The sequence below is a fragment of the Drosophila pseudoobscura genome, chromosome 2, assembly GCF_009870125.1.
Source record: "Drosophila pseudoobscura strain MV-25-SWS-2005 chromosome 2, UCI_Dpse_MV25, whole genome shotgun sequence".
Classification (NCBI taxonomy): Eukaryota; Metazoa; Arthropoda; class Insecta; order Diptera; family Drosophilidae; genus Drosophila; species Drosophila pseudoobscura.
Window position 1 is genome coordinate 2,971,255 of NC_046679.1, and position 12,458 is coordinate 2,983,712.

Here is a 12,458-nt window from a genome sequence, read left to right on the forward strand (position 1 = left end):
TGAAGGGAAATTCTTCAAGACTTGCAAAGTAATTCTTTCTTTGCCATTTTACACTTCAGTTTTATCACTTTCTTTGAACATATGGTCTAGTTAATGTTATAGCAATCTAATGGTCAGATATGATATCTATTTCTTTGTTAAATAAACAACTGATGGAACTCTGAATACACTCAGAGAAAAAAGAGCTAAATCATACTCAAAGTATCTATACAGTGGATAGACATAGATAACGTGTTGGGTTAATTCCATCAAGGGTATTCTTTTTGCTGCTTAAGCAAGTAAGATGGGGGTGGGTGGATTGTCACCTAGTGTATATACGTATGTATTGTTGTGTTGTGTTTCTTCTTACTATAAACTTCTTTCCTGAGTAAAGTTCTTTGATAAATAAACAACTCTGAATACTGATTCATTTAACAGTTTACTCGCTAATGTGTGTATATATGCAAGTGCCGTTGTAGCCAACAGTTTGCGAGTTTGCCAGTTGGCAAAATTCGAAGAAAGTCAGCAAAACTCCCATAACAGATAACTGAATAATGAACAGACCATATTATTCATAGTAAGTGTTCGGCTATAAAAGCCAGCCGTCCAGCGGAGGGATTCCCAGTTGTCTACAAGTTCTCCAACCAAGATGTCCTTAGGCTGTACCTGCCTGACTCTGACGTTTTTTCTGGCTGGATGTATCTCTGGCGTGTCGGCGGCGTTCAAGTTTAACCCCAACCTCTACTGCGATCTGCCGTACTGTGGACCGCACAACCTAGTTTGTGTGAAGAGCGTAGATATATGAGAATCGAGTAACTTCTTTGGGCTGTTCCAATCGTATATGCTTCTCTTAGAACTTCACCTTTCAATGCAAGCCCTCGGGTAAGTTTGTGAACTTGCGGCACCACCAGAACGAAATAGTTGGGGCGTTGAATAGCTTTCGGAATAAGGCCGCCACCGGATTGACGCGATATCTGCTGCCGGCCGGAAGGATGGCTCGTATGAGCTGGTCCGAAGAGCTCGAGTACTTCGCCAGGGCCGATCTCATGACCTGCATGCCCCTGCCGCGCCCCTGCATGACATCGCCGAATATACCCAACATTGGCAGCATCTTCGACACCACCGCCTACCCGGGAAAGGAAAAGAAAAACGTTGACGTGGTCCTCAGTATGATAGCAGGATGGGCAAAGGAGGCACAGTATGTGACCAGAGAGCAAACAGTATACCTTGAAGAGCGCAAGGATTCTAGGTAGGTTCTACGGATGCGTTTTCCCATTGTTTAACAATATTAGAATCATATTTCTGTAATCGAATCCCCAGATCGACATACAAGCCAGTTCTGCTGATGACGGAACGCAATACGCAGGTGGGATGTGCCGGTTTCAAATTTACCCAGGACCGAATCAACTATTTTTACGTGAGCTGCTGCTTTTCCACAGTCGGCATGAAGCACACGGCCATCTACCAAATAGCCTTGAAGCCGGGTTTGCTCTGCAAGCGTCGTGATATCAAATATAAGAATCTGTGCGCCATCGGAGAAAAGTATCCGGAGAATACGCAAATTTATTCCGATCAATACATGTGATGGATGAAAACTACTCGATGATAATATATCCTCTTATAAGGGCATACTCGTAAAATGCATGCTCTGTGCAAAAACCTCACGTGTTGTGTGCGCTAATTTATGACTGTCACTGTTCACGTCCCAGGGGCCGGAGGGTAGGCAAATGTGTGTTTTGGGACCTGCATAAAAGGGACTGCTGCAAGGAACTCCTCCCACAGAAGCGTTCCCGCAAGCACACGGCATGATGCAGCAGTCGATCCTTCAGTTAATCCTAGTGGCTTGCCTGAGTACTGGCTGGGGTTGCTTCGAGTTGCAGTTTCTTCGGCAACTTAAAAGCGAGCTGAACTTTGAGTTTGTACTGCTGCTCGGAAGTTCGGAACCCATTTGGCTAAAGAGCCTATGGCAGCTGCCGGTGTCCGTCATTCAGATGGATGAGAAGATCCCCCACGTGAACTATAATCTGAGTCAACATCATTCGAAGAACTTCCTGAGCATTGGTTTTGTGAAAGATTTCCCCGATCGATTGCTTGAGGTTGTCCACTTAAATCTGAGAATGCTGAACACCGTGCCGATTCTTTTCGTGATGAGAAAGCGGAAGATGCGAGTGCAACCGCTGCTGGAATGGTTCTGGATGCATGATTTTCTCAATGTCTTGGTAATTTATGAGGATTTTAAGGTAAAACAGAATAGCCAGAGGAATATACACTTGTTGCTTACAATTTGTTGCTCATCTTTTGCAGGAATCTTCCCACACCATCTATAGCTACACGCCATTCCCCATTTTGCAGTTCATTGAGAGACGCCTCGAGAATACCACCATGCTGTTCCCTCCTCGAATGTCAGATCTACAGGGCTATCGACTGCCGATTGCAGTGGGCGGGTCATCGCCGCGTCTAATCGTGTACCGAGGGACCAATGGAGAACTCATATACTCCGGGCTGGTCGGTAATCTGATGAAGAGCATCGAGCAGCGGTTCAACTGCCGTCTAGTGCAGCCGCATCCGTTGAATGAGTCCGCCATTCCGCCGGCTCTGCAACTGATTGGGGCAGTGCGTAACGGAAGCGCAGAGTTCGCTCTGGCGGCCGTCTATCCCCAGGGGCCCTTCGTCGGCTTAACGTATCCTTTCGAGCTGATGAGCTGGTGCCTGATGATGCCTGTACCGGAGGAGATCCCACGCAGCGAGCTGTACACCATGGTATTTCATTGGCCGGCATTTCTACTCATTCTTCTGGCTCTAGTGGCCATTTCTCTGATTTTGGGCCTGTCCCTGAGGCTCCATGGATATCGGGTGCAGCCGACTGAGTTTCTCCTGCACAATAGTTGCCTGAGGGGACTGCTGGGACAGTCCTTTATCGAGGTATTTCGAGCTCCCCCTCTGGTTCGCGGTATTTACCTGGAGATATGCGTGCTGGGGATTCTGATCACCACCTGGTACAACTCCTACTTCTCCACTTACGTGACGAGTGCCCCGCGGCGACCTCCCTTTACCAGCTACGAAAGCATTGCGCGTTCCCAAACAAAGATAGTGGTATGGACCTCCGAATACCGTATACTTTTGAAGTACTTCAGCAGCATAGAGGAGTATGAGTCCATGTTCCAATTCGAGCCTGACTACAGTAAGTTCATAGAGTTGCGCGAGTCCTTTAATACGAAATATGGCTATATGCTGCCGATGGAGAAGTGGCTGCTGATCAGTGAGGAGCAGAAGATCTTCAGTTCGCCACTCTTCACAATGCGGGAGGATCTCTGCTTCTTTCACGCCATTCCCATTGTGTTTCCCATCAAGGAAAACAGCATCTTCCGGGAGGCCCTGGACCGCCTCATACAGGAGGTGCTGGCAACTGGTCTCCTCAATCGCTGGCGGGACATGGCCTTCACGGACATGATCAAGGCGGGTCAGTTGAGTCTTGTCGATCGGGGCAAGCCCAAGGACTTTCAAGCCATGCAACTGATGGACTTGCAACACATTTCGGTGGCCTTTGGCTTGATGATGGCTTTGGCAATTGTAGTGTTTCTTCTGGAGCTGATGTGGTTCTGGCGTCATCCAATAAGGGTGAGACTCGGACAGGTATAGAATCTAGTGTACGACGGAATCGATTTTCAATTTAACTGCACTCAGAGAAAAACAGCAAAGTTCAACTAAATTGATATTAATATTATTATCTTAAAATATTGGTTACAAAATTTTAATTGTTGGTTTACAATACAACTCACCCAATGATATCAAAAATCTTTAATAGTCCAGTTCTAAATTCAAAAATTATTAAATTAAAATTAAATATTCTGTTTTTAGATTATATAATTCATATTTAAAATTGTTTAAAATGATTAAAGTATATTAAATCTATAGGAAATCTATTTAATCTAAACATGTAAATGCTTAATTTGAATATGAAATATACAATTTTTATTTTAATGCCCAGATGTAATTCAATTAACAATTTTCTAGCTAATCAAGTAAAAAGTAGAAAATGAAAAAATGAAATATTTTTGAAATATTTTGATACATTATTAAAAGGAACGATTTTCTTTGAAAAGAGTCTCCGAATAAAGTCTGCAATTAGGTATTCGGATATATGGTAATCTAACAATTACTTTATATCACAGTTATTGTACGAGTACATGACCCAGACACAGGCGTGATTCCAGTTGTTGCCTTGTAGTCCCGGGGGAAATATGTTTTTTTGGTTTTCGACTTTTTCTCGGCTTGGGACTTGTTAACATGGTCGGCTAATTGGATTTGGCCATTAGCCGGTGTCGTCGGCGGATTCATTAGCAACCCTTTAAATGTGCAGCGGCATCAATCAGTGTCATGCAGTGGTGCCTCGTCCATCGTGATGGATTGTCCGTGTCTGATGCTTTCCTGCCTTTGCCTGATTTGCTTGGGGGCGAGTGGCTCAAAGGTTGTGCAATTGCTGGACAGGATACGGCAGGAGTCTCACTTTGAATACCTGCTGCTGATGAAGAACAGGAATGCCACTGTGCCGGATCAGGCTTGGAATGGCAGCACACTGGCCATGGAGCTCATGGATGAACTGAGGGTCCCTGTACTGCAGCTGGATGAGAATGTTAGCTACTTTCTCCACAACGGCATCCACAGTCGACTGGTGACTGTGGTATACCTGAGCAGTGGCAGGCTGGAGGAGCACGATGGTTTGCTTAAGGCGTTGGTGTCCAATCTTAGACACATGACCACATCGAGAGTCATATTTCTGATGGAAACGGAACCGGCCAGTGAAGGACTACTCTTTGATATATTTGCGCATTGCTGGAAAATGACGGTACTGAATGTCCTTGTCTTATTTGCGGATCACGAGGTGGGTAGAGGAAAATTCATGGATTAAAGTAAATGGAGTTATTTCCTTTTTCTTCTAGAAAACTCACACTTTCTACCGCTACTCGCCTTTTCCCCATCTTCACATAGAGGAGGGAACCTATGACTCTCCGCTGACAATTTTTCCGAATCGACTCCGGAACTTCCTTGGATATCGGATGCCCACGATTATTGGGGGCACCTCGCCACGCGTTATAGCCTATTACAAGCGGGGCAAAGTGGTGTACGAGGGTACTGTTGGCCACTTCATGGACGTCTTTCAGCGGAAATACAATTTCAGCTTCGTCCAGCCGCTTCTGCCGTCGAACCCGACCGTCTTTGCCCCATCCATGCAGACGGTGGCCGCTGTGCGCAACCACACCGTGGAGGTGGCCATGTCGCTGACCTTTCCCACCATACCGCCCTTCGGCTTCACGTACCCGTACGAGCAGATGAACTGGTGCCTTATGCTGCCCGTCGAGGCAGACGTCTCCACGCCGGAGTACTACACAAGGGTGTTCGATCTGCAGGCCTTCCTGGTGACCCTGTTTACGCTGGTGGGGATATCCTTTCTGCTGGCCATGACTCTGTGGCTCCATGGGTATCGGGTGGCTCCGTATGACTTCCTCCTGCACGAAAGCTGTCTGCGCGGAGTTCTGGGGCAGTCTTTCGTTGAGGTTAGTCGAGCTCCCACTCTTGTTCGTGGCATTTATCTGGAGATCTGCGTCCTGGGTATTCTCATCACGTCCTGGTACAACTCCTACTTCTCCTCCTACCTGACCACGGCGCCAAAGGAAATGCCATATCGCAGTTACGATGATTTGTATGCCTCCCGCTTGAAGGTGGTGGCCTGGACGCCGGAATATGCGGAGCTGATTGGGCGGCTCGCAGAGTTTCGGAAGTACGAGTCCATGTTCATGGTAGTGCCAGAATTCAGTCGCTACATAAGTCTGCGCGACTCCTTCAACACCAGGTACGGCTACATGATGCACACCACCAAGTGGATGGTCGTCACCGAGCAGCAGAAGGTCTTCTCAAAGCCCCTGTTCCGGATGCGTGAGGATTTCTGCTTCTTCAATAACATACCGTTCGGTTTTCCCATCAACGAGAACTCTGTGTTCTTGGAACCGATTCTCACGCTCATCATGGAACTCGCCGCAACGGGCCTCACTTTGCATTGGATGCAGAGCGCCTTCTCGGAGCTGATCGAGGCAGGGGAACTGCACTTCCTCGACCTGAGTCCCCACAGAGAGTTCCGGGCCATGCAGTTAATAGATCTGCAGTATGTCTGGTATGGTTTCGCCTTCATGTCGGCGCTCTCCTCAATCGTCTGGCTACTGGAGGTGGTCCGGCATAGACTACGCAGACGAGGCGAGGCGCGGCGCGGCGGCTAGTTAAATGAAGGCATCCCTCTAATATTTTTATGGCCAGGCTTATGGATATTTGACTAGCCATCGCAGATAACTTTCGTTTCCACGAGATCAGCGTGGCTGTTACCCGATTTTCATTGTGCAAAAATATACTCTCTTATTCGTACGTATGCCGCAGCCTGGCTCAGAGTTCAAACATCAAAAGCAATTAAGACGCGTGCTTGTTGCGGCTCCCGCTCCCCCAAAGGTGCCACGGTCTGCGGCAGCGACAGCGACAGCGGCATCCACGATGTTAGCCACCTGTGCGACGGCCACTGGCGCCTCTTGAAATTCCCTAATCGACATGTTTCGATCTCAAATGACTTTTTGCCGCAACAGCAGAAGCACCAGCACCAGCAGCAGCTGGAGCTGAGGCATCAGTCTCTGTGTCTCGGTCGTGTGGTGCCTGATCTCTTCGGGTGAAAAATTTTCTCTAATCTACGCTGATGGCTGCTGGTGGCGTTAGCCGTTTGCCCATTCGGCCATTTGGCGCATGCGGCACGCATTTGCAGCCATCCACCAAATGAGGCACTGATGCCCAGTCTGTGGCGGTAGCCAGGTACCGAGTACTTTGATTTTGACTGACAAGTGCCGCCTGCCTGTGGGCCCCGGCTGCGTCTCCGGTTGACATGCGCAGCTGCAGCATGAGCTTTCATGTGCGGCTGCGCGCTGGTCTTCCTTTATTGGAGAAAATTATTTCAATCTGCAGAGACTCCGGTGCGACTCCGTAACGAGTGGCAGTAGTGGCAGAGACTGAAACTAATTAACCCAAGGCAGGATCAATGCAGACACGAAGCGAAGCGCATCTTAATTGTCAATAAAACGTTTAAGATTTCTTTATTTTTTAATGCTTGCAATACTAATAAAAATATTAATGCAAAACTTAACCGCAAATGGATATGTGTGTGTCGAGTGTGTGTGTGTGTGTGCATAAATAATAACTAACAAAGATTTAACTAAGATTTTTTGTTGATGTGTGTGGCTTAGCCTAGGCTTCAATATAAAACAAGGATCGATCGACCTCTCTCTCCCGATAGCTAGCTAGTAGCTCTCGAGCTGTCGTATGTATGTACATATAACTACTAAATTCAATAAATTAGAAGACAAATACTACTCGTATTACAAGAGTTTACACACAGTTTATAACAAATCGATTAAATGTTACATAACCCAAACACCATTGAAGATATGCACTTATATAATATATTATAATGGAATTACCTTTTTTAAAAACTATCACAAAATAATTGGCAGTTTAATTAACCATTAGTTATATTTAACCTACGCTTAACCTCTCTAACGCTCTCTTTCTATTTAACGTTGTCTATACATTTAGGGGCACTATTTGTATTATTATTTGTTTTATGGTATGTCGTACTACGACTCGTGTTTTATCAAATACAAAAATAATGGCAAGTGCAAGTTGAGTTTGTTTAACGCATTGTTTGTAGATTTTTATACATACATCATTATTTTACTTGTGCCCTCCTCTACTGAAGAAGAATGCCTCTTTGAAGTCTGCGAACACTGGCAGGGGGAGCAGGCAGGGGCCCAAGAGATCAAAGAGATTCTTGAGGGAGGAGAGAAATTGTGGAAAGTTCTTGGCAGGAGAAATAAAGACTGGCCCTGGGTCAGTGTTCTTGAACATGGACTCAAGCATTTGGCATTCCCTTAGCTGGCTGTTTACAAACTAATTGGATATAATTAGTTAATCAATTAATTAGTTATATACACAAAAATTATGCTAATTTGGGCAATGCAACTAAGAAAAACAAAATACTTTCAATTTACAGGAAGAACACGCATTGTTTTCGAGACGAAGAAGAAGTTTGTGGATTGGTTTTCTAAGAGTTTCAGGATGTCAGGATCTTAGGACGTCGGTTGTTGTAGGGTAAGTATTTCTTTTAGCAGGGAAGCGTTTGGCCTCATTTTGATATCACCACGCGTAGAATTGCTTCATTAGCTTGATTACACTTATACGTATCTCTATTTAGTTTAATTGTAGGTTCTATCTGGTAGTAGCATTAATTAAAATCTTCAAAATTTGGCACATTTAAATTTAATTTGTGGTTGTGTCTTTAAGCATTAAAATGTACATTAAGTTGAGTATTTTATTTGGAAGTGCTTCGAGTGTTGGTTGGTATATGTTCGAGTACGAGTAGGTATATAGGAATTGCACAGAAAGCTGAATATAGGAATTCTTCAATGACGTAAATTCGAGACGGAGTGGAGTGTGGGTTATCCCCATATCCCTCCAGGAGTATGTATTCGAGTAGCATATATGTATATATAGTTTTCATTTAGCTTTTGTCGTTGTGTGTGTGGGTGTGTGTGTTTTGTGAGTAAGGAACAAGAAATAGTTTCGTTTGCGGGGACTTCTGCCGTCGTACTACCGATTCGTGAGCAGGCCATTGGCTGGGGGCAGGATGCCAGGCGGAGTGTTAGGATTGCTGATCATTCCAGGCAGTGACGGAGTCATCTGCCGCTGCTGATTCATGGATGCTGCTGCTGCGGCCGCTGCCGCTGCTGCTGCGGCTGCCGCAGATGATCCGCCACTGGATCTCTGGTGCTTGGAGGAGCTGCCCTTGATCAGGCTTCCATTGTTCTTTTGGGTCATGTGCGTCTGGTAGTGCTTGGCCAGGTGTGCCTTCTGCCGGAAGCTCTTGCCGCACAGGGAGCAGGCGAAGGGCTTCTCGCCCGTGTGGGTGCGGATGTGGACATTCACCGAGTACTTGTCCTTGAATCCCTTCGAGCAGATGGAGCAATAGTGCAGGGAGCGCTCTTTCCGCTGACCACCACCGCCACTGGCCGAGGAGGAGGAGCCACTGGAGTTGGCAGGCGGACTGTTGCTGCTGCTGCTCGCACTGCCGCTGGATGATGAGCTGCCACTTCCCGCACTGCTGCCCATGACCACGCCCAGTGCTCCTCCTCCGCCGCTGCCGCCGCTGCTGCTGTTGTTGTTGTTGTTGTTAGCCACATTGGGATTGTTGTTGTTGTTGCTGCTGCTGGTAGTGCTGCTGCTGCTGCTCCGTTTGTACTGCTTCTTGGGCTTTGAGATGCCACTGCCAGATCTGCCAGGATGGTTGGCGGACGAGCCTGCTCCGCCCGTGGGCGGTGTTGATGTGCTCACTTCCGGCTTTAGTGGCTGCGGCGGCTGGAGCTGATTGGCCGTCGTGATTGCCGTCGGATTCGGGGAGATTTGCATGAGGACATCGGTGGCACTGCTGTAGTCTGTGCCAGGCGTGGGCGTCGAAGAGCCTCCGGTGCAGAACTGCTGCACCTCGTTGGCGATGCGCTTGATCTTCTCAAAGTCATCGCTGAAGGCGTTCTCCAACGACAGGAACATATCGTCCACAATGATATTGGCATTGCCATTGTGCTGCTGCTGTTGCTGTTGCACCTGCTGCTGCTGCTGGGATGTGAGATGGACACCAGCCATGCCCTGAGCCTCGTCAAACATTTGGGCGGCATTTAGCGTGGAGTCGGCAAAGCCCAGGGCATCGGCGGCATCGTCCGTGAAGAGCAGGCGCCGCATATCCTCCTCCTTGACGACGGGCATGGCTAGGCCGTTCTGCATATGCAGACCCTTGGAGTACCCCTTACCCTGGAGCGCGCTACGTAGCAGTGACTCCGCCGTGCTCTGCTCCGTCTCGGCATTGTGATCGGCCATATGCCAGTCGTTGTTGTTGTTCTGGAACTGGGCCAACTGCTGGCCCAAGTCATTGCCCCCCGCGATGGAAATGGCCGTAACGAGCGAGGGCAGCGTCTGTGTGGGGCCCTGGGAAATACTGCTGAGACCATTGGCATCTGCCCCGTTCACGATCACATCCTTGCCGTCCGTGCTGAAGCCGCTGTCGTCGTACGGATACTCCGACTTGATGTACCCCGGAAAGCTGCCCAGAAGACTGTCCAGATCGAGGGAGCTCGGCAGCTGCTCTGCCTCGGAGCGCTTCAGCCAGGGCTCGCCGCCGTTTAATACTGTCAAGGTGTAGATCTGTCCGTCGGTGGTGTCCAGGCTGCTGATGGTGTCGCTGCTGCTGCCCGCCCCACTGGAGGCTGCCGAGGAACTGCTGGGATTGGGCTGCTGCTGCTGTTGGTGGGCATGGGAATGCTGTTGCTGCTGCTGCTGGTGGTGGTGCGACTGAGGAGACGTGGGACTGGGCTGGTTGGTGGCTGTGGCTGTGGCTCCACCATTACCAGCGTTGGCAGTGACCGGCTGCTGTTGCCAGCAGTAACGATCGAGGTCCTCGAATATGGAGGTAGAATCGAGGCGACTGTTGTCCTTGTCCTGGTTCCAGAACTGAAAGGATAACAAGGACACAAAATATGGGATATTATAGAAAAGGAGTTGTTTACTATATGGATCAGATGGGCCAATGTTTTAATGTTTTCATATTTTTTGGTATATATTTTTCTTGCAGTTTTTGCTGTGAAGAAGCTGCGACCTACCTCATAGCCCTGTAACGTGGGATCTCCTCCATTGCTGCTACCATTTCGATTGCCCACGGGTATCACGATGCCACCGCCACCTCCTCCTCCTCCTCCCCCTCCGCCGCCGCCTCCCCCACCATCGTGGATCATGCTGCTGTTGGTTCTCGCACCACCGCCGCAGAGGGCCTGCTGTGGTGATTGGGTGGAGATGGAGATGGTTGGCTGGTGCACCACTTGAACGTGGCTGGCGGTGTGACTGTTGTGCTGACTGTGGTGGTGCTGCTGCTGGTGGGGCTGCTGCTGATGGTGCTGCTGCTGGTGCAGGCTGACGCCCAAGGAGTCGACGCCCACACCAATGCCGATGCCCATGTCGGGGCCAGTGACAAAGTCGAAGAAGTCCGCCTTGGAGAGATCCTCGGCACGAAAGGATTCGCTTATATCCATGCCAGCCGATGCGGACATATCCTCAGTGCCGATCATTTGTTGTGCCTGAAGCGCCAGAGTAGCGCCTTAAGTCGACAAGTGTTGGCTAATGCTTGTCAGTGTTGGTTAACTGCGGAAGAGACTGAATAAAAGAAAGTTGATTAGTCGGAGGGATTCGAAGAAGTTCCAGGAAAATTGCGTCTAAGTTATTCCTGTCGTGATTTCGTTTTCATTTTTGGTTTCTCCATTTCTCTGGCCAACACAGACACAAACGCACACACAGGCAGAGCACCACTCTCTGACACACCGATTGATTAAAGCCACTTGTCAGACGGCCACTTAAGTCAATCAGTCATTCACTCGCTCGCTCGCTCACTCATTCTAGCCGCATTGCCTGGGCCTGCATTCCGGCCATACTTGCATTTTAATTTGAGCCGCTCTTGGCTTGGCTTTTTAGCCGGCTGGCTATCTGCAAACGAATAAATCAAGCTGACAGAAGGGTGACAAAGTGTAAACACATTTGGCGTGCCCGCCTCGTAAATCTCTTGCCGCTGCGAAGCGAAGGCGAAGGCGCACTTGGACTTTGGCTAATGCCAAACTCAAACCAAACTCAACCTGTCATTGCGACAGTTTTTTTCTCTTCTTTTTTTTGTTTTGTTTTTTTTTTGGCTGTTTCCCCTACTTTGCGGTCCATTCTTGTTTCTCTCAGCTTTTGGCTTGTTTCATTTGCATAGATTTGGCAAGTCAGACAGGCGGACGCACAACGAGCCGGGCATTTAGAATAGTGGCTTGCACAAAAGTACGTTCTCGCACAGGGAAATGGGGCTCTTAAGTATTTCTGGATTGTAATTATGGAGATCGTGGGGATTATAGTTTGTATAATAAAAGTAATGAAATGATCTAATAGATCTCTGAATTACGAATAATTTTATACAAAACCCTATAAAGTCGAACAAAACGAAATACTTTGCAGTACTCTCCCGCAGAATCAAATAAATTATCGAGTATCCTATTTCCCTGCCCTGTGCTGTACATTGCCGCCAGTTCAGCTTGATACTGGCTACTGTATATTCCCATATCTGCAGAATTACACACAATATATTCATGTGTGGTGTACCCCGAAGGTGATCGAACTGACAGTCCGGCGCGCTGGGTCTCTTGCCTCTTGCCTCCTGCTTCTGTGGCTGTATCTGTATCTAGTTGTGCCCCCAAGTCGTGTTCTAGCAAATGTGCCAAATGTTCAAATTGTCAAATTGATTTGACTCTTTTTTGTTTATTTATTCGCTGGAAACTGACTCAGAATCGTATATTTCTCTTATATGTGTATGAAAAATGGAC

At 47.9% G+C, this 12,458-nt stretch overlaps 4 protein-coding genes across 6 annotated transcripts in view; 3 read left to right on the plus strand and 1 right to left on the minus strand.

The window, feature by feature from the left end:
• Positions 1-598: 598 nt before the first annotated feature.
• LOC6896799 (allergen Tab y 5.0101-like) lies at positions 599-1,608 on the plus strand. Its single transcript, XM_002136967.3, has 3 exons — positions 599-772; positions 834-1,228; positions 1,300-1,608. The coding sequence occupies exons 1-3, from the start codon at positions 629-631 to the stop codon at positions 1,562-1,564; spliced, it is 804 nt and encodes a 267-aa protein (XP_002137003.2). The 5' UTR covers positions 599-628; the 3' UTR covers positions 1,565-1,608.
• Positions 1,609-1,711: 103 nt separating this feature from the next.
• Positions 1,712-3,804, plus strand: Ir94d (Ionotropic receptor 94d). The gene is made up of 2 exons (XM_003736215.3): positions 1,712-2,219; positions 2,284-3,804. The coding sequence occupies exons 1-2, from the start codon at positions 1,785-1,787 to the stop codon at positions 3,616-3,618; spliced, it is 1,770 nt and encodes a 589-aa protein (XP_003736263.2). The 5' UTR covers positions 1,712-1,784; the 3' UTR covers positions 3,619-3,804.
• Positions 3,805-4,353: 549 nt separating this feature from the next.
• Ir94e (Ionotropic receptor 94e) lies at positions 4,354-6,399 on the plus strand. The gene is made up of 2 exons (XM_001357768.4): positions 4,354-4,861; positions 4,920-6,399. The coding sequence occupies exons 1-2, from the start codon at positions 4,382-4,384 to the stop codon at positions 6,249-6,251; spliced, it is 1,812 nt and encodes a 603-aa protein (XP_001357805.4). The 5' UTR covers positions 4,354-4,381; the 3' UTR covers positions 6,252-6,399.
• Positions 6,400-7,073: 674 nt separating this feature from the next.
• Positions 7,074-12,458, minus strand: part of LOC4800543 (putative uncharacterized protein DDB_G0277255) — a 67,511-nt gene continuing 62,126 nt past the window's right edge. For all 3 annotated transcript variants that reach the window (XM_033385765.1, XM_015183162.2, XM_001357769.4), the window contains 2 exons: positions 10,716-11,262; positions 7,074-10,566 (listed from right to left, as the gene is read on the minus strand). In XM_033385765.1, coding sequence (XP_033241656.1) covers positions 8,656-10,566; positions 10,716-11,177 — 2,373 coding nt within the window. In that variant the 5' untranslated portion in view covers positions 11,178-11,262 and the 3' untranslated portion in view covers positions 7,074-8,655. The remainder of the gene's footprint in view (positions 10,567-10,715; positions 11,263-12,458) is intronic.